Below are 26601 nucleotides of genomic sequence, written 5' to 3'. Positions count from 1 at the left end.
CTTTTTTGGTCTTTATTAAAGCTGCTCTGTACCACACATACCTGGAATGCAAGACCACCACTTCAACCCCACACCTCTCCACAACCCATCAATCCCCTCTCCCCACAAACCTCATTTCATTTTTGTTGTTTTGGTTTTGCCTTGATAGGACTGGACCTAGAGCCCTGTGCAAGTCAGGCAAACACTACACTACTAGATTATATTCCTAGCTCATGTATGATGTCTTTAAAATTAACTAGAGAAGTACATGTAAAATGTACTTAAGAAAGCAAATGCTTATTGTCCTGAGTCGATCATTACACACTATATCACATGCATTGAATTACCACAATACAATATAAAGATGCACAAATGTTAGTTATCAATTAAGCATCTATTATGATTATGTCATTCTGGTGTTGACAGCAATAAAATAAAATAATGGCAGAGAACTGAGATAGTCTCAGGCACTGTCTGTCTTTAGCTGTCTATCTAACAAGTAGGAAGTTGATAACTTATTTAATAAATATCATCTGAGTTCAGATAATAGTGAACATGAAAGCAGCCTTTTGAGAACTGCTTTTGGAGAAAATCCATCAGTTACAATTCTGTTTCTAATGGGAAATTACTACAGGGTATCACAGTAAGAAAAAAACATCATGAGTTAACTTTATGGAAACTATATGAATTAGATTTATACATGACCACGTGTGAAGGGGACAGTATTCTGCCTTGGTTATAGACATGGTTCTGGACAACTAGCATTGCTTTGTTTTCACTATCACCGTTCCGTTAAAACCACGCTGAAGAACTGTTTCAAGTGGCCAAATCATCCCGGTACCTACATCGACACAAACTAACGACTCAAGCGGCCCCACTTCCGTAGTCAGTGCTGATGAGTGTTATAGTGATTAGCTGAATGGCTTTTTTTTTTCTGAGTTTCCCTTAATAATTATAAACCTAAATGGGGTCAGTGGATCTCCCTAAAGCAGAAAGGAATGCTAACTGAGTGTCACATGCCAGTTCATTTAATCGTGGAAGTAACTACGGCAGTTACATGATCTTCCATCTCTTTCATCAAGTAAGCAGTGAGGTAAATTCCTTAAAAGGACTTGAGGGAAGTCTTTTCATTTAAAATTGTATTCAAATGTAATTCGGGGATCACAAATTACAAGAAGATTTATTTTCTTGCACACTACAAAGTGCACGTCCTATGAAGACCCCTTCCACATCTCTCTGGAGCTACCCCACAGCATCCTTTTGCTCTCCTGATCCCCATCACTCCTACATCAGTTGGGGTGCCTTAGTTTTGACTGTTTCTAACCTTTATACAAGTGGAGTCTTAAGGCACACTCATGTCTGGCTTCTTTCTCTTGGTATTGTGATTCATCAGTTGATTATGACTTATGGGTAATTGAGTTTGTTCATTCTCATTACTGTTTATCTCAATGTGCTATATGCCACAATTTGCATATCACTCTATTAATGAACATTTGGATAGTTTTCAGGTTTTAACTATTATGAATGGCACCGCCTTGAACATTCTTGTATATTCATGTTTCTTAATGCACAAATGTACACTTTTTGTTGGATAAACACTTATGAATAAAATTCTGAAATTATGAAATCTTGAACCCTTCATATTAGTTTTTATTTAAAATTTTCAAAATGGCTATATGGCAGTACAGGGAATTCTCATCCCCCATATTCAAGTGAACAATGATTTTAAAATTAGATTTCGGGCTTAATTAATACTCCTTTTTTCACTTACATTTTATGAAAAACTAATAGCTTGATAGTGATTTTCTTTTATAAATTCCATGATTCTTTCTAGGATTTTAATTCTTTGTTTGTTACATTGGTTTCCTTTTCCATACAGGAAAACATATCTCTGCTGAACAGAATTTAGCAGTGTTAACAGTGTGTCAGAGACCCCATGCAAATATTCCTCTTCACTGAGCCCAGCCTCTTCTATTTCTTCAGCATGGGTAAAAAGAACAGCAGTGTAATTCTTCCAAGAATCTCCCAGAAGTTCCTGAAAGAGAAAGAAGTTAAATGACTATTTGCCTTGGACTCTGGTCCTCAAAAATGAGCAAAGCCATTATTAAAGTCTAATGCCATTAGTGAACAGATCCATGTGTCATGATAGTCCTGAAAGCTGATATGTGTAATGGGAAGGGGCTCTGAGCTCAAGTGCTGTTAGCACGTTGAGGAAGATGGATGGGGTTTCTGAACAAAAGAGGGACCTTAGTCTGTTTTACTTTGTTGTTGTAATTGATATGCAAAAACTTAATGCTGCAGAGCATCTGGCTACATTGAAGGTGATATGGCCAGCACTCAGTGATCACTTATACTCACTCCACAACCAGACCCTCAGTTCCTTTAATTTGTGGTACCTTGAGCAAGCCAATTGTTTTCTTTTTTAGATGTTATCACCGCTAAAATATCTACTAAGGGATTACAATGACATAATCTGGTTATGCTCTATTGATTAAACAGATGACAAGTAACAGAAAAGCTAAGATCAAAATCCATTTGGTGAGTTGGAACAGCTACACAAGATTACTGTAATCCTCATGTTCCTCTTGCCACATGACTGGAATCAAAGGCAATTTATCAAATGGCTTCTTCTAATGTGCTAGAAAAACACTGAAGACAGTTGCCCCTTTGTTTAGTGATAATGTGCACATTGGTTGTGCAATAAATTCTTGCTTGATTAGTGAAAATTAGCTGATATAAAGCAGAAGCCACAGCATGTGGTATATTGCCCATGCAATGCTAAAGGCATCTAGGAGTAACTATTTAACTCTTGAATATTTCCAAACTTAGATGAAATCATAACCAAGTAGCAATACGGTAACATTTTCTCCCAACTGTATGCTCCTGTGACTGAAATATTTGCAAGGGTGTTACCAGTTTAGAACACTTTTTGTACTTTTTTATTTTAGAAATTTTTCTTTATTATTATTTGTTACAATTTGCTCACTTTGTATCCAGGCTGTAGACCCTTCCCTCATCTCCTCCCGGTCTCACCCTCCCTCACTCTCCTCCTCACCTCATGTCCCTCTCCTAGTACGCTGACAGGGGAGGTCCTTTTTCCCTACTATCTGACCTTAGTCTATCAGGTCTCATCATGTCTGTATCCTCTTTCACTTCACCAGGTGATCAAAGAGCAGGCAAGCAAGTTCATGCCAGAGACAGACCCTGCAACACTTACTAGGGAACACCCATGGAGACTGAGCTGCTCAGACTACACCTGAGCAAGAGATCTTGTTCTCTCCATGCATGGTCCTTGGTTGATTCATCAGTCTCTTCAGGTCCCCCTGTGCCCAGATTTTTTGGCTCTGTTGGTCTCCTTGTGGAGCACCTGTCTCCTCCAGGTCTTTCCATCTCCCACTTCTTGCATAAGATTCCCTGCACTCTGCCCAGTTTTGGCTATCAGCCTCAGCATCTGCTTTGATACCCTGATGGGTAGAGTCGTTCAGAGGTCCTCTGTGGAAGGCTCCTGACCTGTTCTCTGTCTTCACCTGCTTCCAATGTCTATCCTGTTTGCCCTTCTGGATGAGGATTAAGCATCATCTTCCCTAGGGTCCTCCTTGTTTATAACACCTTTTTAAAATGCAAAATGTCTGTGAATGAATATAACAAGAGATATCAAGGTGTTCTAGTAATCAGAAGAAAGCAAACATACAAGCAGAAATGAAGAATTAGTGTCAGATATCATGCTAATCTTTTAAGTCTTTTTTTCATCTCTTGTTACCCTCCCATCCCTTCCTCTCTCATTTCAGTTCAGTTTGGTTTGGCTTAAGCCCCTTTGAGACAGATTTTTACTCTGTTCCCCAAGCTGACTGCAAATATATCAGCCCTGCTTTTGCCATGCCAATGCTGGGTTAGAGGCGGGCACCACCATGCTTGGCCGTGTGTCGCTTTTTGGTGCTCAGCACGAACAGCAATAGTACCGTTCCCGTTGTGGTATCGAGAAGTGACACATGGAGAGGCGGAACTAGATCTTAGCATTGTTTTTATTGAAACAGCCTGGGAAGCGATTTCTCGATGTCTATAGTGGACATGTGGCTGGTATTTGGGGTGTAAAGAGAAGGAGAGGGTGGGAGGGAAGGAGGAAAAGGAGGAAAGAAAGAAATGAATCGGGGCAAGTGTGTCTAATACTAAAATGCTTAGGAAAAGTCTGAGACAAAGATTTTTAAATCACCTATTAGTGGCCAGGAATACTAATTACAACATCTGAGAGCAGTCGGTCTCCCAAGGCTCTCCTCAAAGCCATCTATTTAGACATATGTGATTGAAACTAAGTGGTGACTTCTTTGAAGGTTCACGCTCTGTGTCTGCATCATCATGCAAAGGCTCCAGGACATTATGAATTTCCAACAATATCTGTTGAATAGTTTGGAAGTATGATCTTCATGAGGATCAAAGAGCAGGCTTAGTTTTGTTTTGAGAGTTCAGTTTTTTGAATTTTATCCTCTGGGATACAATCCTGCACTTCTGAGTTCTGAAGCTCACTGATGTGCATTTTCTACAATCTGTGCTTTCACTCTGCACTCAAAGCAAATCTCTCTAGGGGTGAGTCCACCTGTTTGCTCTCACCTAGTAAGAATTTGTCTACCTACACCACAGAATTACAGGTTCCCCTAAAACATCCTGTTACAAGAAAACATTAGCCGACCTTTCAAGATCAGTATGCCAGACAACATTATCTTAGCAGTAAATACATGAAGACTGTTCAAAATGGTGCTCTGTTTGTCACATTCTCTTGTGCTTTTGAATCCAAATTCATTTGAAAACTTGTGTTTCCTTAACTGTTAAAGATCACAACTCTTAATAAATCTAGGCATCCATACAATGCCAACAACCCACTGTAGATTATGCTGTCATGAGAAAATAAAGAACATTTATAGGACTCAGTTGTGCTTGCAGAGTATTGTACATATCCCTGGAAGAGAGAAGAAACAGGCAGCAATGTGAATAAACAGTGAAATTATGGTTGAACTGTATCCTTCTCGTAATTCATATGCCAAGTACTAATCCCCAGCTCCTCAGAATGTGACCTTATTTGGAAAGAGTGTCATAAAGATGTGATTAACTTAAAGTCATTAGGTTAGCCCCTGATCCAAAATTATTAATGTCCATATAAAACAGAAAAAAAATTGAACAGAGACACAAATATAAGGAGAAGGTTGTGGACCCTAAAAATAGTCATGCACAGTTCAGGAGAGGGCCTGGGACACATCATTTGCTCACAGCTCTCAGAAGAAACCAACCTTGCCAATTCTGTGATTTCAGACTTCTGACCTCAAGAACCAAGAGACAATAAATATCTATTATTTGCTCCAAAGGAATTAACATGGGCCTGCAAGATGGCCCAGGGGATAAAAGTGCTTAGAGTTTGAGCCTGCATATCTGAGTAAAAGTAAAGTCTCTTTAGTAGAAACATTGTTCTCATCAAGAGAACAGGACCTGATGTCCCAGCTACCCCAGGCAAAGGGCCCACCCCTAGGAAGATGGACTTGCCTAAGCCATGCTAAAGAAAAGGATGAAATAATTTTCCCTTTAATGAGATACTGTGCCTTTCCTTTCAGAACCTCCAGAATCTGTCTCTTTTGAAGATATGCTTTCTTTAACTCATTTGAGGTTTCCCCAGCATTTTTTGCTGTCTTACTCTTTCTTTAAAGCACCCCTCCCCACCAGGTGGCTGCTTTTCCACCCTGTCTGAATTCCACACTGCTAAAGGGTGCAGCTTTTTCCTTTCATCCTCCATTGGGCTCTTCCAAGCATTAGTTGAGATTTGCAGCTTACCTCCTTTTACTATTTTTTTAACTCTAATAAAAATTGTCCTTGAGACTTTATTTGAATCCAGTCTTAAACTATTTTTGAGACTAAGAACCCTAAGAAAGGACCTAGATTTTCCGTATATCATCAGGCAACCATGAAGAGGTTCCCAAAATCCCAGTAACACGATAACCTGAATTAAATCCTTAGATCCACAAGAAAGCCAATCCCAGCTGCCCTCATGCTGCAGATGGACACACACACACACACACACACGTGCCCCCCTCCCCACAGTGAAGATAGAGAATAATAAAATTTTTAAAAGAGTTTACTTAAGAATAGGGATTGCATGATACTGGGGTTTTATTTCCACTCATGTCCAGCTCTTGATCTTTGATCACACTCATATATGAATGTTTCTCACATTTAGAGCCTCAGTGTACCATTCCTGTGCTATCCTGATTGTCATACTAAAATATTTATGTACAAGTTAGTAAATAACTGATAATCTCAGCCCTTGAGCTCCACCAAACCCACCATTCTGATAGCTTTGGTTGGTATCTACACCATACTTGCCATTAAATATTTCTGAGTAATCGTCAAAATAAAAATACTGTTTTGTATAATATCCCTTAGTAGAACTTTCTTTCTTACTAAGTTGATACTTTAAAAATTAAGTAGTGTAACTCTCTTAATTCCTGTAACAACATGCTTTCTTCTTTTCTCCCTTTTCGGGTGGTTTTATGCTTCAAAGTTAACTCTTTCAGGATGACTAAGTGGAAGCATTAACCACCATGCCACTCACAAGCCCATGTGTTCAGCCACTGGGAAATCTTTACAGACTGATAATTTTTTTTTTTTTTTTTTTTACGAAAGGATACTTATCTCTTAAGCTTTTAGAGAAATTGCACTTTTGAACTACTGCCCAAAGCCAGAGAAGAATGGCTTGTTTACTCTATAATCCTTAGACTGGTCTTTAGCCAGATAATAGTTGTATGTTTGAAAATAGTGTCACTTGGTTATAGTCATCATGTCAGTGTCCAGACATGTTCTCTGGGGACTCAGAGACTGAACAACCACAGTTGACTGATGTGTCAAAAGATATTCTAGAGCAAAATAAGTAAAAGTTATTTATCTGGTGCTAGTAGTTTAAATATAGTATAAGCTGAGTGGAAATGCTACAGCCATGGATTGCTCAGTTTCACAGAGCTAATGGGTATGAGGCCATCTCCTCCTTTTGGGACAGCGAGTTGGGATATAAACCTTGTTTTCCAGGAATTGTTCATTTTCTCAGGACCTCACCAGCCCTGCCCCATTTGTTTGTGGTTGATGAAATCATAGCATCTGGACCTTTTAGGGGGAAACTTTAGAAAAAAAAGCCAACAATTGCATCAGCCAAGAAAAAATTATCATGGAACAGGAGAATAATAAGGATCATACGTGTGTGTGAGCCCGCACATGTGTGTATGTGTGTGTCTGTGTGTTCTAGTCTCTTACTCTCATCCCACTTCAAAGTACCACATTTTCCTTCCTAGAGAGTCAAAACTGAATGATAACATCTCAGCTCAGATTTAGGAAATATTCAACATTAGAAAGCATCTATCCAAATGTTCTCATTTTAAAGATGAGAGTATTAAGGCCTTATGATGTTAAGTGCCTCGATGGCAGTCACATGGCTGATTATTGGCAGACCTGGGCCTTTATGAAATGCACTGGGACTGTTAGAGCCTTGACTAATAGTAATATAAAATGAAAATTCCCACCGCTAAACCCTTATGGTGCACTTAATCATGCGCCAGTGTCTCAATTAAAGGATTTACTGCTGCCAGGCTTGTGTGCAATCCAAAAAGGAACCAGTTAAGTAGATACTTTCATCACTGACTGGTTTCTAACGAGGTTCAGAGAGGCTCCTTGCCCAAGGTCATGATGCAAACGAGTAGCTAAGAGGGAGCCTGAACACGGGTATGTATAACATACCCAGAAGCCATGTTCTTCAGCTCTGTAATAAGCCACCCCTGTGTGGTTTGTTTGAACGAGTGCCCATCTCAGTGCAGAAGAGCAGCAGTTATACCAGGGCCACTTTGCCATCTTCAGTGGCTTTCCTGTAAGTTGAGCTCGGAGTTAAGCATGTCACATTTACTAACCTGACTGAAATACCTGAAAGAATTTGTGGGTCAAAAGCTCATTGATCATTCTCTGTTAAGTGCCATATATTCCTAAGGTATCCACATCGTCATTTGTTATTTTTATTTGTACAAGAATTTTAATCCAGCAACATGGCTGCTCTGGTAAGGTCTTTGAATATGATCTGGCTGGAATACACATACTTAGCATATATCTTTAATCCTTCTGATTGGAATACACAACCTTAATTCATTGGGCTGACATACAGACATGACACACCTGTAATCCCTCTGGCTGGAATTTAGTACACAGCTTTCATCCCAAACAATGTTGTCTAATTGAGGAACAGACAAAGTGACTAATCAGAGAAAGATTTGACAGAATGTGTCAGAGATAGGATATGCTAACCTCTCACTAGAGAAATGCTACTTAAGAGCAGTACAGAGTCCATAGAAGTTTATAAATATCAATAAAATCAGCATCACTTGTGACCACGAATCTAAAACTGAGGATGGCTAGGCTTGCCTTTGAGTAAGTCCCAACTGCTAAATAGGCCTGTGGGGTCTGTCTAGCACCAAGGCCCATCACTGGCCTTCATGAGCCTACTGTGAGCACCCACCTGCAACATCAGCAGCTGAGTTGTTGATTCTAACACACACACACACACAAAATACATTCTTAAACTGGCATGTTCACAGTAATTACACTGCCTGTGGTTGTACAAAAAGAATATATACTATACTCAGTTCACAGATTCAGTTCCTAGAGCAACTTTGTCTTCACCGGGCTGGCTCTTCATTGTAGGAGATTGTTTTATGCTTTCTCTGATATCTTTATGGATTTGCTTTTCAACATTCAAATAATATTCCCATTAACACTCACAGGAGTCATTTCTTCCTTTTTCCATTTTGGAGGATACAACTCACTAACATCTCTGAATTATTATGGACCTAACATACATAAAGAAGAATGTCATTTGGAGAAATGTGTTAATTGTCACAGCTGGTAGACTATGACCCCTTTCCAGAATGTACAGAAAAACACAGGAAGACAAGGCCAGTCCTTCCATGCCTCCCTTATTTGGAAAGGACAGTTACTGCATTCTTCTTGTCTATCAGCCGAGAGGAAAAAAAAAAAAAATTAGGATATCCCTGGAAACTTTGGACCTTAACACCTACTTTGACGTCTGCTCTTGGGCCAGTCAAATATCAAGACATCTGGCAGCTGCTCCTGATCTAGGAATGCATACAGCTGGCTGCCAGGAGTATCTGGGGTACCTGAAGAAGGTCATAAGCATCAAGCCTGTACCTATGGGATTGTAATTGGAAGACCAAGAGGTGCCCCAAACAGTTCTGCAGTGACTTCCAACATTCATGGGAGTGCTCAAAGGATCAATAAGCCCTGTCTGCTGTTATTCAGAAAAAAAAGAAAAATTGTTTATACTATTAAAACAAAACAGGAACATTGCTCTCACCCATCTCATACTGGTTTTCAACTCCTGAGATAGACAGTGGCTTAAGAAAGGCAGCTGTCGGAGAAAGCGCTGTAGATGCCATTTCAAAAGATAAGAGACAAGTGTGAATTACTTTGTAGGAAAACTGTGGATTACAATGTTTTGAATACTAACAGCAGAAGAATGTATTTTCAAAATGTATAATATTGAAATCCCCTTGGGATCAGCACAGTGTACTACAGGGAAGCATGACGACACCAAAGAGAGAGTCAAGATGGCTTTTGGGAAGTAGTTGTTTGTGAATTTACTGAATTTATGTAAAGCAGCCTTAGTGAACATTAAATCTGTTCTTAAAATTATCCTGATATTTGGGTGAAGGTTTCCCGACACTTGATTTCTACCAGAAATGCTGTGAAATTCAGGTTTTAATAATGTGGGGATCTGTCTGGTTGCTTTAGATTTCATATTAATTACAACTGTCTTGTTTACTGTTGACAACATTACTTAAATCTTTAGGAGTTGGACGATGATTTTTTTTTTCTCTTGTCACCCTAATTTTTCCACTACTTTCTTATAATTACACACATGGGTTTTTCCCTAAACCCTTACAAACATACATAACTTCTGAGAAGCAAAAGGTGTGTCTGCCATTTAGGTCAATCTTCTGTTTTTACTAGTTAAAGGGAAAAAGTCTTTCATCTGAACTCAGGGACTAGGGCAGCGTCTACTCATAAGACCCAGCAGTCAAACGTGGGTGAACGTTGCCTAGAGAATCAAAGCTTGGCCAGAATGGAGCAGGTCAATGAATCATTTTCAGGATCTGTAAGTAATAGTCTCCATGGGCCCCTTACCTACATAATATCTGGCAGTATAAATATGCACACTCTTTATTCCTTTTGACGTGGCCATACCAAGACCCCTCCTCTTACTTAGATCCTTTGCTAGACTGTCAAATGAAAGGGACTCTCAACTTAGCAACCGATGTTAAACAAATAAATAAACAAACCGGTATAGGCAAATGCAATACATGCCATCTAGGGTCTGCCTACAGTCATTGTAGTTCATGGCTGAAATGGAGACCTTTATATGGGTGTCAAGGCAGGTAAACGTGGAAAACTGCAGATTTCTTTCCTGTGAATCATGCACAGCTTTCCCGCAACATTTGCCACAACGATGATTTTTGTGCTGCTCGTCTTACACATCACGTTACTTTGGCAACTAACGCATTGTCATCTCTGACATTTATTTGCCTTTTCTAGACTACGAGCTTTTTGCAGTCAGGTTTTCTGTCTCTGAAAGTACTCAGTGCTACATGGATAATCATCAGTGGATAAACACACATTGTTGATGAATCCTAACAAGTCCTCTTGGTGTTGCATAGTGTGTGGGTATTTCAGCTGGCAGCTTTGAACCTCACCTTGTTTTAAGGTTTTAATAAACCTGTATAAAAACATGGAAATGCAGACCCACAGGTGTCACTCTTGAGATGCTGCGTCAATAGTCATGGGTAAGTTTGCATTTTCAACAAGTTTTCCAGCTGATTCTGGTACAGATAGCCCAAGGGTTACATTGTATGAACTTTCCCAAATTCAACATTCTTAAGGATTTAAGGTTTGACTTCTGCAAATTAGTGTCTAGAGATACCTGCCTATGGCCTATTTGTAGGATAACTGACGGAATTCTCTAAAACAGTAGTTCTCCAACAGTGAGTTGCAACCTCCTTAAGGTCACATGTCAGATATCTTGCATATCATATTTACAGTAAGATTCATAACAGTAGCAGAATTACAGCTATGAAGTAGCAATCAAAATATTTTTTATGGTTGGAGTTCACCACAATGTGAGGTGCTGTATTAAAGGGTCACAACACTAGAAAGGTTGAAAACCACTGCTGTAAAAATAAACTACAAAATAGAACTCCTGGCAGAAAATCAAATCACTTTTACTGACTCTTGCTATATGGCTAACCCTTTGTAGTTCAAGTATCTGTTGAGCCAGTTTCTCCCTAGGCCTTGCCTGTGAGGATAATGCCCCTAGGTAGCAATAATGTTGATGGTATAATTGTATCTTTGTATTACCTGGACCAACTGGACTGAGTTAGATGCTTCCTGTCCAAAGAAAGGCACATCAGCTCTCTGGACCAACAGAGCAAGATGGAGACCATCTTGCCCAAAGTGATGCACCAGGGCTTTCTTCAGTTCCTGTTTTACATGTCTTGTGCTCAGCTTGCTGTGTGGATATCCTGGAGTGTCCAATACCTGTATCTGCAGGCTTATCTCTTGTCCCCCTCGACGCATGAAGCTGCGGAGATGACAACTGCGGCCCAGACTACAGTCTTTGGTTATGGAGCCTGGAGCGAAGGTGCTGTAGAAGTCAGCACTTCCCAAAAGAACGTTCCCAGCAGAACTTTTCCCACTCTGGGTACTGCCAAAGACAACCAAATTGATGGTCATCTTGTTGGTGTCTGTCATAGCTGTGGGTAAACAGAGGCACCAAAAGGAGAGTTAGGTATCTATACTTACCCAACATAAAGTCTCAGACATGACCTGAGATGCTCTGTGTACAGTCGTCCCTCTGTGTCTGTGGGGAGATGCCTTATTGCTCCAGCATTTACCAAAATCCGCTGACACTCAAGTTACTAATATAAAATGGTGTAGTGTTTATATAACCTACTACAGCACCACTTATAATACTCTAAATCAGTGGTTGTCAACCTTCCTAATGCTGTGACCTGTTGTGTGACCACTGACCACTTGGATACTGAGCTGCCATGGGCTATGTCCGAGCAGAGTTCTAGGTTATATCCATGCATGGTCCTTGTTTGGAGAATCATTGTCCACCTGATGTAATTGTTGTCTTGGAGACTTATGCTGAATAAGCTTACCCTTTCTAGCTTTTTATGAACTTGGCTGTTCTGGCCCAAACTCTCTCCAAGCTGACTGATCCAACTTCGCTTCTCTCAGATTCTCACTGGCGCATCCTACTTGGAAAACTGCTCCTGAATTCCAAGAACTGAACTGTACCAAACTGAACTTCATTGTGCTGACTCCCAACTGACTACTCAACTCAAGTCCATGACACTGAACTTATTGAACTACCTGTAATGTATTATTTTGTACTGAACTCAACTGTACTGTCTTCTCTACTGAACTGTACAGTACTCAGTTCTACTCTTTTCTCTACTCTACTGTCTTCTGTACTGAACTCTATTGTATAGTCTTCTCTCCTCCTTCTCTACTATACCTTACTCTACTGTACTGCTCTCAAGTGGCTTCTCTTTCCTGTCTCTTCTCAAAAGAGTTGGGCATATCATGTCTCTGACTCATTTTGTGTGATCATTCTCTGATTTGTCATTTGTCTGCCCCTCAATTAGATGTCATTTTCAAACATGGGTATTTCCTTCTACAAACCAAATTTACCTTCATTGTTTAAGATTAAATGTGTATCCTAATGGTGTGTCTGTATTCCAGCAAGAGAGATTAAAGGTATGTCATTCCAGCCAGATCACAAAGACCTGAAAGACCTTATCCTTGCCAGAGCAACCATGTTGCTGGATTAAAATTACTCTATAGCATGATCTGTCATTTGTGATTTTGATCTTAGCCATTGTGAGAGGTGTATGATTAAATTTCAAAGTTGTTTTGATTTTCATTTTCCTTATGGCTAAGCATATTGAACATTTTAAAGTGCTTCTTGGCCATTTGAGATTCCTCTGTTGAGAATTCTCTCCTTAGATATGTACCCATTTTTAATTGGATTATTTAATTTGTTGATGTCTAGTTTCTTGAGATCTTTATGTACTTTGGATATTAGCCCTATGCCAGATGTGGAGTTGGTGAAGATCTTTTTCCATTCTCTGGGCTGTCATGTTGTCCTATTGACAGTGTCCTTTGCTTTACAGAAGCTTTTCAGTTTCATGAAGTTTCATTTATTGTTGATCTTAGTGTCCATGCTATTGGTATTCTGTGCAAAAAGTTGACTCCTGTGCGATTACATTCAAGACTAGTCCCCATTTTCTCTTCTATCAGGTTCAGTGTATTTGGTTTTATGTTGAGATCTTTGATCACTTGGACTTGAGTTTTGTGCAGGCTAATAGATACAGATCTATTTACATTCACCTACATATCAACATCCAGTTAGGCCAGCACCATTTGTTGAAAATGCTTTTTTTCCCTCATCATATATTTCTTTATCAAAAACGAGGTATCCATAGGTGTATATATTTACATCTAGGTCTTTGATTTGATTCCATTGATCAACATGTCTGTTTTTATGCCAATACTATGTGATTTTTATTACTAAAGCTCTGTAGTACATCTTGCAATCAGGGATGATGATACCTTCGGAAATTCTTTTATTGTATAGGATTGTTTTAGCTATCCTGACTTTTTTGTTTGTTTGTTTTTCCATATGAAGTTGAATATTGTACTTCCAGTGTCTATAAGTAATTGTGTGGAAATTTTGACGTAGAGTGTTTTGAATCTGTTGATTGCTTTTGGTAAGACGGACATTTTTACTATGTTAATCCTACTGAACCATGAGTATATACCCAAGAAGCAAGCTGGTATAGCTATTCTAATATGTAACAAAATAGACTTCAAACCAAAATTAGTCAAAAGAGATGGGGAAGGATATTTCATACTCATCAAAGGAAAAATCCACCAAGATGATATTTCAATTCTTAACATTTATGCACCAACCAAAAGGGCAGCCACACTTGTAAAAGAAACATTACTGAAGCTTAAATCATACATCTACCTTCACACATTAGTAGTGAGAGACTTCATATCCAACTTCCACTAATGGACAGGTTATCCAGACAAAAATTAAACAGAAATAATGAAGCTAACAGTCATGATCAAATGGACTTAGTAGATACCTACATAACATTTCACCCAACACAGAAGAATATACCTTCTTCTCAGTAACTCAGAAAACATTCTCAAAAATTGACTACATACTCAGTCTCAAAGCAAGTCTCAACAGATACAATAAGATTGAAATAACACCTTGTATCCTATCAGCTGGATATCAAAAACAACAGAAACAACAAAAAGCCTACAAACTCACAGAAACTGAACAACTCCCTACTGAACAACTATGGGGTCAAGGTAGAAATAAAGAAAGAGATTATACTTCCTAGAATTTAATAAAAATGAATGCGCAACATACACAAACTTTGGGATACAATGAAAGTGCTGCTAAGAGAAAAGTTCATAGCACTATGTGACTTCATAAAGAAATTGGAGAGATGTCATATTAACAACTTAACAGCACACCTGAAAGCTCTTGAACGAAAAGAAACAAACACACCCAAGAGGAGTAGACATCAGGAAATAATCAAACTCAGGGCTGAGATGAATAAAATAGAAACAAATAGAACAATACAAAGAATCAATGAAACAAAGAATTGTTTGTTTGGCTTTTTTTTTCTTTTGAGAAAATCAACAAAATAGACAAACTCTTATCCAAACTAAAAGAAAGAGAGAATATACTCAAATCAACAGACTCAGAAATGAAAAGAGGAGCATAACAACAGACACCAAGGAAATTCAAAGAATCATTAGGTCATAGTTCAAAATCTTGTACTCCACAAAATTTGAAAATCTAACAGAACCGGACAATTTAATCTATAGATATGACTTACCAAAGTTAACTCAAGATCAGATAAACAATTTAAATAGACCTATAACCCCTAAAAAGTATAGTCAGTCATTAAAAGTTTCTCAAACAAAAAAAGCCCAAGGGCTGGATGGTTATAGCACAGAATTCTACTAAACTTTCAAAGAAAAGCTAATACCAATACTCCTCAAATTATTCCATAAACTAGAAACAGGAGGTACATTACCAAATTCATTTTATGCGGTCACAGTCATCCTGACCCAAACCACACACTGATTCAACAAAAAAGAATTATCAATTAATTTCCACCATGAACATTGATGCAAAAATTATAAATAAAGTACTGACAAACCAAATCCAAAAACACATCAAAAAGACCACCCACTGTATTCAAATAGGGTTCATCCCAGAGATGCAGGAATAGTTTAATATACAGAAATCTGTCAATTTAATCCACCATATAAACAAACTGAAAGAAACAAAACCACGTGGTCATCTCATTAGATGCTAAACAGGCCTTTGTCAAACTTCAACACCCCTTCATGTTAAAAGTCTTGGAGAGATTAGGGATACAAAAGACATAATACCTAGACACAATAAAGGGAATTTACAGCAAGTCTAGAGCCAACACCAAATTAAATGGAGGGAAACTGAAAGCAATTCCATTAAAATCAATAACAAGACAAGGCTGTCTACTCTCTTCATTTCTATTCAGTATAGTATTTGAAATTCTAGCTAGAGAGTAAGACACCTAGAGGAGATCAAGGGGATACAAATTAGGTAGAAGTCAAAGTATCACTATTTGCTGATGATATAATAGTATACATAAGTGACTCCAAACATTCTGCCGGGAACTCCTACAGCCATAAACACTTTCATCGAAGTGGCTGGATTCAAGATTAACTCACAAAACCCAGTAGGACTCCTATATACAAATGGCAAACATGCTGAGAAAGAAATCAAGAAAAGAACACCCTTCACAATAGCCACAAAGAATATAGAATGTCTTTGGGTAACTCTAACCAAGCAAGTGAAAGACCTGCGTGATAAAACTTCATGAAGAAGGAAATTGAAGAAGATATCAAAAGACAGAAAGATCTCTTTCTGTACTCACTGACCATTTTCACTGATTGATAAACAAAGCTACTGTCAAAAGAGTCAGATGACCCCAATGACAATTTAACAGGTTATAGAGATTATTTTGATTGTGGTTTATAATTTGATTATATGGTATTAAGTAACCCAGGTTTCTCTTGTTCTCTAAGATTCCTCACCCCAGTATTTCCAGGTATTATTACAAATACCTTTAGGGAGTCACACAGTTGAAGGAAATGTCATGGGTTCCAGCGGCCTCCCAAGTAGACACCAGCTCATGTAGCTCATTCATTTGTCACCTGCACTAAGTGGCCATCCATTTCTATTTAGTTCCAGTCACATATGTAATACATTTTAAAACCAGCTGTGTACCACTTACCTTTTTTGATCTTCGAAATGTATTCTTCACAGACTTCCTTGGAACTGCTACAGTTTATTCTTTGAAATGAACTTTGGTCTCCTGACTGTGTGGTACTAGCAGGAGACTGATACCACATTATTTCGCTTAGTTAAACTGTTACCAGACATCCTCTTTATTAGTGATTAGCTGTCTTCTAATCAGAGCCTACTTATGTTATCTGACAGGACTATTATTTTAATAGATACTTCCTGAAAGCTCCATTTCCAGAATTCGATTCTTTGACTGAGAATGTTTCTAATAAATTATAAGGTACCAAGAGTAAAAGTATGGAACATTCTTAGTGACAGTTAAATTTTCCATTTTAATTGACAAATACTGCACCATTACTTCATAAAAAATGCCAATAAACATATGTGCACATAATAATTACAAACTGTGTAACAGTATTTAATTCATAAATTCAAATTTTTCTCAGAAAATTCTCTAGGTTATTTTCATATACTTTAAATGTGTCCCCTTAATGTGTTAAAAATCACCTGAGTGCCTGAGGGCATGCAATTTTCATAATCAACTAATGATGGCATATTTAAGGTGCACGATTAACTGTAAGTTGTCCTTAAATTTTTTTAATTAGCTTTTTTCATAATAAACACTCAGGTTTGACTTCCTCCACAGATTAGTTTGTAGCCCATGCTTCCCCAAACCTGTTCATGTCAACTGTAAGCTGTAGGAGCCTCATTCTAGCTATGTTCTAGTCCTTTGATATAGCTCCCAAGAAGTCTATGGCGTAGTTCTTCTGTGAAGGGAATCTGGAGACAGCTGGAACTTCCTCTTCCCGTGTGGATCTGACAAGGAAGATGTGAATGGGATCTATCCTTCCTGAGCATGAATGAAGTAGATGGGATCTATAGTTCTGGAGCACTCTAGTTCTCTTGAATGAAGCGGAGAAGAGCCTCCCCCAGGTGGCAGTAGCAGCATGTTTCCTCAGAAGGAATTTTCATCCAGAATTTAATTTGCTTTCTCAAAGTGTAAGCTGACATTCAACAATCTGTGGCAACATGTGTTTCTTGTAGGATGGATTTTTTTTTTTTAAAGAATGGGGGCTAGCAGGACTTTGTTTCTATGTTCCTTTATGGAATGTGGCAAAGCATACACAGACCCTAATTTTTCAACCTCTCCCCTTTGAGGTTACAGTTTGGGTCATTGCTGAAAATAAAAGAAATGAACATAACGGGATGGATATTGAAAGAAGGAGAAAGCAGGAAACAGAACAAGAGCCTACTACAGAGGGCCTCTGAAAGACTCTACCCAGCAGGGTATCAAAGCAGATGCTGAGACTCATAAACAAACTTTGGACAGAGTTCAGTGAATCTTATGAAAGAAGGGGGAGATAGTAAGAACGGGAGAGGACAAGAGCTCCACAAGGAGAGAAACAGAACCAAAATAACTGGACACAGGGTTTTTTTCTGAAGACTGATACTCCAGCCAAGGACCATTAATGGAGATAACCTAGAACCCCTGCTCAGATGTAGGCAATGGCAGTTCAGTGTCCAAGTGGGTACCCTAATAAGGGGAACAGAGACTGTCTCTGACATGAACTCAGTGGCTGGCTCTTTGACCACCTTCCCCTGATGGGGGAGCAGCCTTGCCAGGCCACAGAGAAGGACAATGCAGCCAGTCCTGATGAGGCCTGATAAGCTAGGGTCAGATGGAAGGGGAGGAGGACCTCCCCTATCAGTGGACTTGGAGAGAGACTTGGGAGGAGAAGATCGAGGGAGGGTGAGATTAGGAGGGAATGCGGGAGGGGGCTACAACTGGGATAGAAAGTGAATAAACTTTAATTAATATAAAAATAAAAATTTAATTAAAAGGAAATGTTGCTGTTTATCAAAGGAAGTGGATATTTCACAATCATAGTTATAAATGTAGTGGATCTACAGATTTTTAGACACATTGTCTAATGCTATATTAAATCTGAGCCAACCTCATGGACTAATAGAAAGAAAATTATTAATATTAAACAAATTATCTAACAATCAAATTGTCATTTTTTTGCTGTTTGCTTTAAATAGGGGTAAAAGAACAATTTGAAAAATTACTCTTTCTCTGACTTTGCTAAATATGCTGTCATAGGTTTAAAATGCATTATTCTTAATTAGGTAGTTTCCAGTACGCATGTTAAAAAGCAAAAATTAGATACTTCAGGTAAAAAAAAAAATTAAAAAGGATCCTGAGAAAATAAGACAAAAAAAAATTTTTTTTTTTTTAAAAAGCAAAAGCTAGCTGTCTGGTGGTTGAAGGGGAAATACCAATCAATCAATCAATCAATCAATCAAACAAACAAACAAAAATAACAATCAGATTATAAAACCAGAAGGAAAAGGGCCTTTGGCCCAGGGATAGGAATTTCAGCAGTAAAGCCTGGAAGATCTCTTAAACTGGAGAATGATAGAAAGGACTCAGGTCCTATTTCATAACAGAAATAGCTAATATGTAATTTTCAGTCCTTTCCATTTGTGGAATACAAAGCTACCTATTTTCATAGTTTCCTTATGTGATGGGTTTTCATTTTTGTTTTATTTTATTTTTGGTAGAAATTTAAAAGATTTTATTTCTGTTGTCATATTAGCTCAGGATAAGGATGGAGTAAGTAAGAAACAGGAGGTCTTGGCTGGAACAATGCTAGTTCCCACATTAAATAGAAAGAGAATCAAAGCAATTCCATTCAAATTAGGAACAAAGGGCATCTTGTGGAAAAGTGGGAGGAAAGAGAAAAGGACCCAGGGGTGACATGAGCTCCACAAGAAGACCAACAGAGCTAACTAACCAGGAACCAGAGGGGCTTGCTGAGAAGGAAGCATCAACCAAGGACCATGCATGAACTGGACCTAGGCCCTCTACAGAGATGTAGCAGATGGACAGCTTAGGCTTCCTGTGGATCTTCTAGTAAGGGAAGTGCATTAGACTCACTCACTTGCCAGCTTTTTGATCACTTGCCCTGGCAGGACTGCCTTGCCAGGCCACAGGGGAAGAGGACATGCTCAGTCCTGATGCAACTTGATGAGCTTGGCTGGATAGGAAAGGGAGCTCCCCTTTTGTAAAGAATAGGCAAGGGGAAGGGAGAAGGAAAGGTGAGACTGAGAGGGGAGGAGGTGTGGGGCTAAAACAGGATGTAAAGTGAATAAAAAATAAATAAATTTAAAAAAATAATCACTTTTGCAAATGGAAAGCACCAGTAAAGGAAGCATCCTTGGTATACAAACTGTGTGGAGGCAAAATCAGTTATTAGCAATCACTTAAGTTACAGCACTTTTTAACATACTACTGCATTTGATTTTATAACACCCATAATTTTAGAAACTTTATTAACACTGATATTTATAACATTATTTTTGAAATGTTTATTATCTTTGTGGTACACGCGTGTGTGCACATGTATCTACAAGAAGGCCAAAGGCTGATGTTGCTCTCCACCTTTTCTTTGAAAGAAAAATCTCTGTTATGGAACCTGGGACTCACCATTTCAGTTAAAATGGTTGCCTATCAATGGCTGGAGATGCCCCTAACTCTGTGTCCCTATTACTGCAATGCAGGGTTGCACCATCGCACCTTGTTTTTATGTATGTATTGGAAACCTGATGAGGTCTTCACGCTTACACAGCAAGCGCTTTTCCTGCGAAGTTGTCTCTCTAGTCCTTACAACATTCTATTTATCTTATATTTGTCATGTTTTCTGCTCGGGAAAACATGCTACCCTCTTGAAGGATGTTTGATCACGTCGTGAACCCTGAGATTGTGTTACTCACTGGAAAAACCTGTTTCTAGTTGTGGTATGGCTTAGCCCTAGCACACTCCTTTAATCCAAGAGCTTGCTGCTTGTAAACAGGATTAGATAAAGTCAACCACAGTTTAGGATAAAAAGCAAGCAGCCAGTTGAGAAGGAGTGAACATAGAAAAACAAAACAACAACGCAGAGTATAAGAGGAAATAAGAGGGATAAATAGAGAGACCAGAAGAAGTAGAAGGGAAGGGCATTCAGTTTGAGGGTTTTATGAGACATCATGAGAAAAAGGAGACTTCCTTTTCCTTTTCCTTTTTTTTTTCTTTTTCTTTTTTCTTTGCCTTTGCCTTTTCTTTCCTTTTACTTTTGGAACATCTGCTAAGAAGGAATGTCAGCTTGGTGCTTTCTCTGTTTCTCTGAGCTAGCAAGCTTTCACCCGAGCATCTGGCTCCTGAGTCTTTATTAGTAAAATTGAAGGTTTGAGATTTTGTTAAAAACAACACTACACTCTTAAAACAAGTCAGAAAAAATGGTCTATTGTGTGGAGATTTTCAATAATTTATATCATGTATCCTCAAAAGATTTGTAAAGCTCCCAAGAAGATAGATGAACTGACCAATGTTCTAGAGTGATTCTTGAACAACTTATAAATTCTACTACAGTAATTTGCCCCTTCTTGCCTGTGTATGTTTTGGTGATTTGTGGTATATATTTATTTTACCCACATTTAATATTTTTAATGTTTAATTACCTTTGTTTCTAGAGATAGTTATCCATTTTTATTTAGAATTGGCTAATGTGTTAAAGTTATGTTAGTGTATTGAGAGATTATATTTACTTAACAAAAATTCTTTCTGTATAAACACAGTTAACTTTTGTACCTTTAAAGTTTGAAACGGATCTTTAGAAAATACTATAAATTAAACTTACATCCTAGTTTCTTGTGTGTGTGTGTGAAATTAAGGAACTTCACAGTTTTGTAAAGAGTTAGAAGTTGCTCATAGACATTTTGAAATTTACAATAATGTGCTTGGCTTCTGTTTAGTGCCTTTCTTGTTTATCTCAGTTTTTATAATCATATACCCAACAACCTACAAATGATCATGGCAACAACAACAGCAATAACAACAACAACAAAATAATAATAATAACAAGTATGGAAAAATCACTGTGAAGCAGGCATTGCATCTAATAACAAGTGTGTGTTGTAGACACAACTGTCATTTCAGATGACAGGGAAAGACTCTTTCCCAAGCCACAGTTTAGCAGTAGAGAGGAACTCAGGTCATACCCCCAAACTATTGTAAATGAGTCTATTGTTAAAATGCTCCTCCCCCTCCTGATTTAGTATCATACCTTTGAAATCATGAAATCATGGCCTACACAGTTCATCACATCCTGCTTGTCAGCCAAGACTCCACGGATATCAGTAACTGTGATTTACAACTCAGGGGCAGAGCAGGCCAGAGAGTGGGTGGTAAGTTTTAAGAATGGTTTTCAGGTGCTTGGCACACGAGCTAAACACAAAGAGACAAATGCTAAGGTCGATGCGTTGTGTGGTCTGTGAGGGATGAGGTCAGTATGTAACAATGAAGTGGTAAATTTTGAAAAGAGACATATGATATTTACATAATTCCTAAAAGGTGAAATGAAATAGGTCTGGATAAGAGCCGCTATCTGTGCCAAGCATGATTATGTGAAATTGAAGTCACTGCTTTACAATAATACTATAAAATTGCTGGACTGAAAAACAAACCATGGGCCCATCATATCTGGAGAAATTCATCTGAAAGACATTGTTGTTTCAGATGTGGTGGAAGAGTTGAATTTCGCCTTCTAACCAACCAAGGAAGGTATACAGGATATTAGAAAATGGAATAAAGATCTAGTTTATACAGCTTGATGGGAAGCTTAACCTGGCCAAAAGAATGGTGATAAACAGATTGCATATGTCAGGGCATCACGGCTTCATGGCCGACGGTGGTCCTTTGCATGATGCTAATTTCATTTTCAGCCCTTGCTTATACTACTTCTTTTTAGAGGCTAAGTAAGATATTCTCTAGAGCTATTTCTAAATTCCATGGTGTGCATAACTGTACATTATAATCACAGAATAAAGGACGGTGTTTAGAGTTGTTATGTTAAATAAATACGTAGATGGCTTTACATTTTGGTACCATAATTATGTATCATGACCAAATATTCACAGCACAAACTGTGAAAGAGTACATCTCTTCTTTTGCTTATATGCTTCAAAGACAATGAAATAATCTCACTGTGATTTAAAGTCAATATAATTCTTGAAATATTTTTATTTGAAAAGTAAAACAAAATACAAGTGTTTGTTACAGCTAATGTAAGATCTGTAGAAAACAAACAAGATCTGCAGCGTCTTAACTCCCAGAATATACATGGACAATCAGTTGATAAATAAATATAAAACATAATATTGAGTGGCTGTTGTGTTTCAGCTGTGCCATTTACTCTCTGGAAATCAAGATGTGAGGCAATCTAAATTACACAGGATTTATTTGTAAAGTTTTGTTTCAAGTTTTGTATGTGTTCAAGAAGGCAAAAAGCATTATCAAAACTAAAATGAAACACACTCAGGTTCAACATCATTTGTATCACTCAGTGGGTAAAGGTGCCTGCTGGCAGGCATGATGACTTTAATGTAATCCCTGTAACTTACACTGTGAAAGTTGAGAACTGACTCCCCTGACCTTCACATAGTTCTCCTCTCCACAACAAAATTTTAAAAAGTGTAAAAAAAAAAAAAAAAAGGCTCCCCTGCCTTGCTTCTTTTCTTTATTACTACCTATAAGCCCAACCTGTCACTCAAATTATTAAGTTGATATTTCTATGTGGAGACATAATAGGAATACAAGTAGTAAATTGGTTAAAGAAATGGAGTGCTTCCAATCCTGTCTTACTTCTGTAGATAATGAGAAACCATTCATTCCACTGGATTGCTGTAGGTCAAGGACCTGCAAATGCCTTCTGCAAAGTCTCTCTTAAGTAGGTGTGAAGATTGGATTTGGCTTTGTTTCCACCAAGGCTCATGGTGAAGTTTGGTCTCAGCTTTGCAGGAGCATAAGGAATCTGGTTCGCAGGTAAGGAAACATCCTTGGCAAAGGAAGACGTTTCTTGCGTGAGTTCTCATGATTGCGGGATGGGGTTAGTTATGGTGAAATAGTAAAGCAAAGTTGGGCCTCTCACTTCTCTGCACATGCCAGCTCGTGTGCCCCCTCCCCATCTTTCCTACTAAAAGGGATGAAGCTAAAGCCTTCATTTTCCTGACTGTGGACTGCCAAGTCATGAGCTAAAACAACGTTTTCATCTTACATTAGCCAGCCTCAGATATTCTGTTATAGGAAAAGAAGAGGGGGAGGAGGAGGGAGAGGAAAAGGAGGAGGAAGAAGAGGGAAAGAAGAGGAGAAAAAAAAGGCCTGTTTAATACATGAATATTAAATTCATCTTTACAATACGACACTTTCAAACCCAATTCTTTTCTAGTCTTAAGCCCATTCCAACCTATTTATTCACGTGTCTTTACAAATGAGACCACCATAAACACTGTGGTGGAGAGGAATAGAGAGATTTAAAAAACTGGCTAGATTTCATATATTAAGTTTATAGTTTATATCTTCTACTATAATTCTCTTGAAGTAAATGTCGTTGAAAAGACCATCTAAATTTATTTGAAATTTACAGACAACTGGTTTAAACTTAGCCGGTAATACCGATGGCTTATATGAAGTTGATGAGCTTTATTTTCTGTCTGTGGAGTGGATTCAGTAAAACTTCCTGGTGCTCATAGGAAAACACATATACAAGAACTGAACTATTGAATGTCAAACCAGTGGCGTCATGCTTAAGGCATAGAAAGCGTACGTATGAATTCACTTGAATAGTTATATTTTGTTCCAACCACCCCAGTCCCATTAGCTAGCTAGTGACCAGTATACTCACACTGAAACCTGGGCATATGCAGAAGCTATCACAGGCTGCATTTTTCTGTGGGGCAGAGGTCTGGTTCCTTGGTGCTAAATCTCATCTCTCTTGACCACCTGCTGTGTTCCCCAGGCTCAATGCACTGACCAAAGGTGACTTCCTGTTCTTGCCCATTGGCTGTGAAGACTCGAAAAATATTTAATGGCCTAAAAAAGACGTATAAACCTGTGATTAAAATGGAAAGGACAAGAACAAACCGTAATTGTGTTCCAGGATTCCCAGGCAATTCAAGGGGAGAAAGAATTTTATTATGACAACAACAACAAAAGCAGATCTTGGGGTATCTTGGCATATTCCTTTAATCCCACCACCAGAGAGTCAGAGGGCAGACCTGCATTAATGCCCAGCCAGTGTGGTCTGCATAGTGAGTTCCAGGTGAGGCAGGAATGCAGAGTGAGACCCAGTCTCAAAATACAACACAAACAGACAAACAACAGGTTGTGCCTATATCAGAAAAAATGACTGGATATTCACTCACACATAGATGTGAATGAACTTCGAATGTGAGAAAACTTTGCATCTGGTATCTAATGAAATGATTAAATATAGAAGGTGGGAAGAATTATTATAACTCAATGACAAAAGTTTGGTTAGAACAAAGAATGTGAACAGATACCTGCCAGAGAGGCGCTATAAATGACTGATAAAGACATGAGGGGATGCTGAACATCATTACTACTGTGTAAGTGCAAATCAAATCTGAAACAAGATACCAGCCAGTCTCTCCAAGATGGCAACAAAATGAAATAGATAATAACAGGTGTTATTAGTGATGCAGAGATATTAAAACTCTTGTGTATTGCTCATGCAGCTGGAGCCAGTTTGGTAAGTGTTTTTCTGTTTTCACAAACTGCTAAATTCAGGGTTACTGTGGAATCCAGTATTCTACTCTTGATATGTAGCAATAAAAATGAAAATATACTCCTACAGAAACAGTTGCCCGTGAATATTTATAGCAACATCACTCATTGTAGCCCCAAAGTACAAACAACATAATTGTCCATCAATTAGGTTGATTAATTAAGTGATACAGTGAGATGCGCTTTTGGGATTTGGGATATTTGTCAACAGCAAAAAAATTAGAGCACTATAACACAAATGAATCTTTTAAACACTACCCTGAGGCATCCAGAAAACTTCACGTTTCCCTACTTCATTTATATGAACTATCCAGAATAAGTTGGAGACGGGATGAGAAGGGACTAGTCAATGAGTATAAGATGTGTTGTAGAATAATGAATATATCCTAAAGTCAAATAGTGGTGATGTTTGCATGATAATATGAATATACTAAAGTCTATGGAAATATGCACTTAAAATGTGTGATTTTAAATTGTGAATGAGCTTATATATCAACAAATTTGTTATTAATAAAAGTTAAGCTTTAAGGAAAATCATTTTTTTTTATTTACTTCAGTACTACACTGTAGTTACATCCTCAAATGAAGACTTTCTCATTTGTCTCCCATGCTTTTGTCAGCATTTTAATGATAATTTGTTTGTGCAGCCACTATGCTTGTTAAGACTTTTGTAATTTCTTTTTTTAGTAACATATGGCAGTTATTTATACATCAGCATTTTCTATCTGATTTTAACATACTCAAAAGCAGGGTTTGGAGCCAGAGGGGATGGATGACACAAAGGAAACTGTCTTCCAGACACAACAGCGTTGGAGATAGGTCCAATTGTGTTTTCAAATCACACTGTTCTAAAATACCAGCCAGTCTCCTTAGAAAGTGGGGCTCCCATGGGGGAACTGGTGCCAAAGGGCATTTTGGCTTAGAAATACATTCTGTTGGTTAACCTAAGGACCCAAAGTTAGGCTGGGAGACAAACATGGAAGCTGTAGGCCTCCCATAGCCAAAAGCTATTGAATGCTGATGAGTTGAGGTGTCACACTGCTCTGGCAGCCATAAACATGAGGTGCTTTCACAGGAGACTGTTGGTGGTCATGCCTGGCGCAGAGAGACTCAGGGCACTATATAGGCAGCAAAGCACCTAGTTAGGCCCCCAGAACTCAAAGGCTACAATTCACGTGTTTGAAAAAGTGGAACTGTCCATTCCCTATGGAGAAAGGGGAAAATAGACACAGTGAATGTAGAAACCCAGGCCCAAACCTCTAAACAGGGACAAGGTGCCTGTTTAGCGTTAAAGGTAGTGCTTAAGCATTCAAGGTAGAAAGGAATTTATATAAGGTTTATTTAAAGGGTAATGCTTTTTCTGTTGCTCTGGACAACCAGCTTATCCCTTTAAATGTAAGGCGCTTTCATGGGTGAACAGCTTGACCTAATACAAGAAAGCCCAAAGGCCCAGAGGAAGACATTCAAATAGCGTATACATGGCCAATCCATAACTACAATAGCCTCAAAACTTATCATGCCATTC

General features: G+C 38.3%; 1 protein-coding gene across 1 annotated transcript; it reads right to left on the bottom strand.

Annotated features, from left to right (window-relative positions):
* Positions 1-1608: 1608 nt before the first annotated feature.
* Gimd1 (GIMAP family P-loop NTPase domain containing 1) lies at positions 1609-16505 on the bottom strand. The gene is made up of 3 exons (XM_055628222.1): positions 16440-16505; positions 11422-11816; positions 1609-2014 (listed from the first exon to the last, which is right to left on the bottom strand). Exons 2-3 carry the CDS (start codon positions 11812-11814, stop codon positions 1754-1756), a joined length of 654 nt encoding a protein of 217 aa, XP_055484197.1. The 5' UTR covers positions 11815-11816; positions 16440-16505; the 3' UTR covers positions 1609-1753.
* Between the last annotated feature and the right edge of the window lie 10096 nt (positions 16506-26601).

The sequence above is a fragment of the Psammomys obesus genome, unplaced genomic scaffold (genome assembly GCF_907164565.1).
Source record: "Psammomys obesus unplaced genomic scaffold, mPsaObe1.curated_primary_1811, whole genome shotgun sequence".
NCBI lineage: Eukaryota > Metazoa > Chordata > Mammalia > Rodentia > Muridae > Psammomys > Psammomys obesus.
This window is presented reverse-complemented; position numbering and strand designations above follow the sequence as displayed.

Bases quoted from the DNA above. Each gene is read 5' to 3' on its own strand.
- Gimd1 (XM_055628222.1), bottom strand. From the start codon at position 11,814: ATGACAGACACCAACAAGATGACCATCAATTTGGTTGTCTTTGGCAGT. The intron at 2,015-11,421 runs GTAATACAAAGA...TTTCTCTTTCAG, and splicing joins ACTCAGTCCAGTTGGTCCAG to GAACTTCTGGGAGATTCTTG.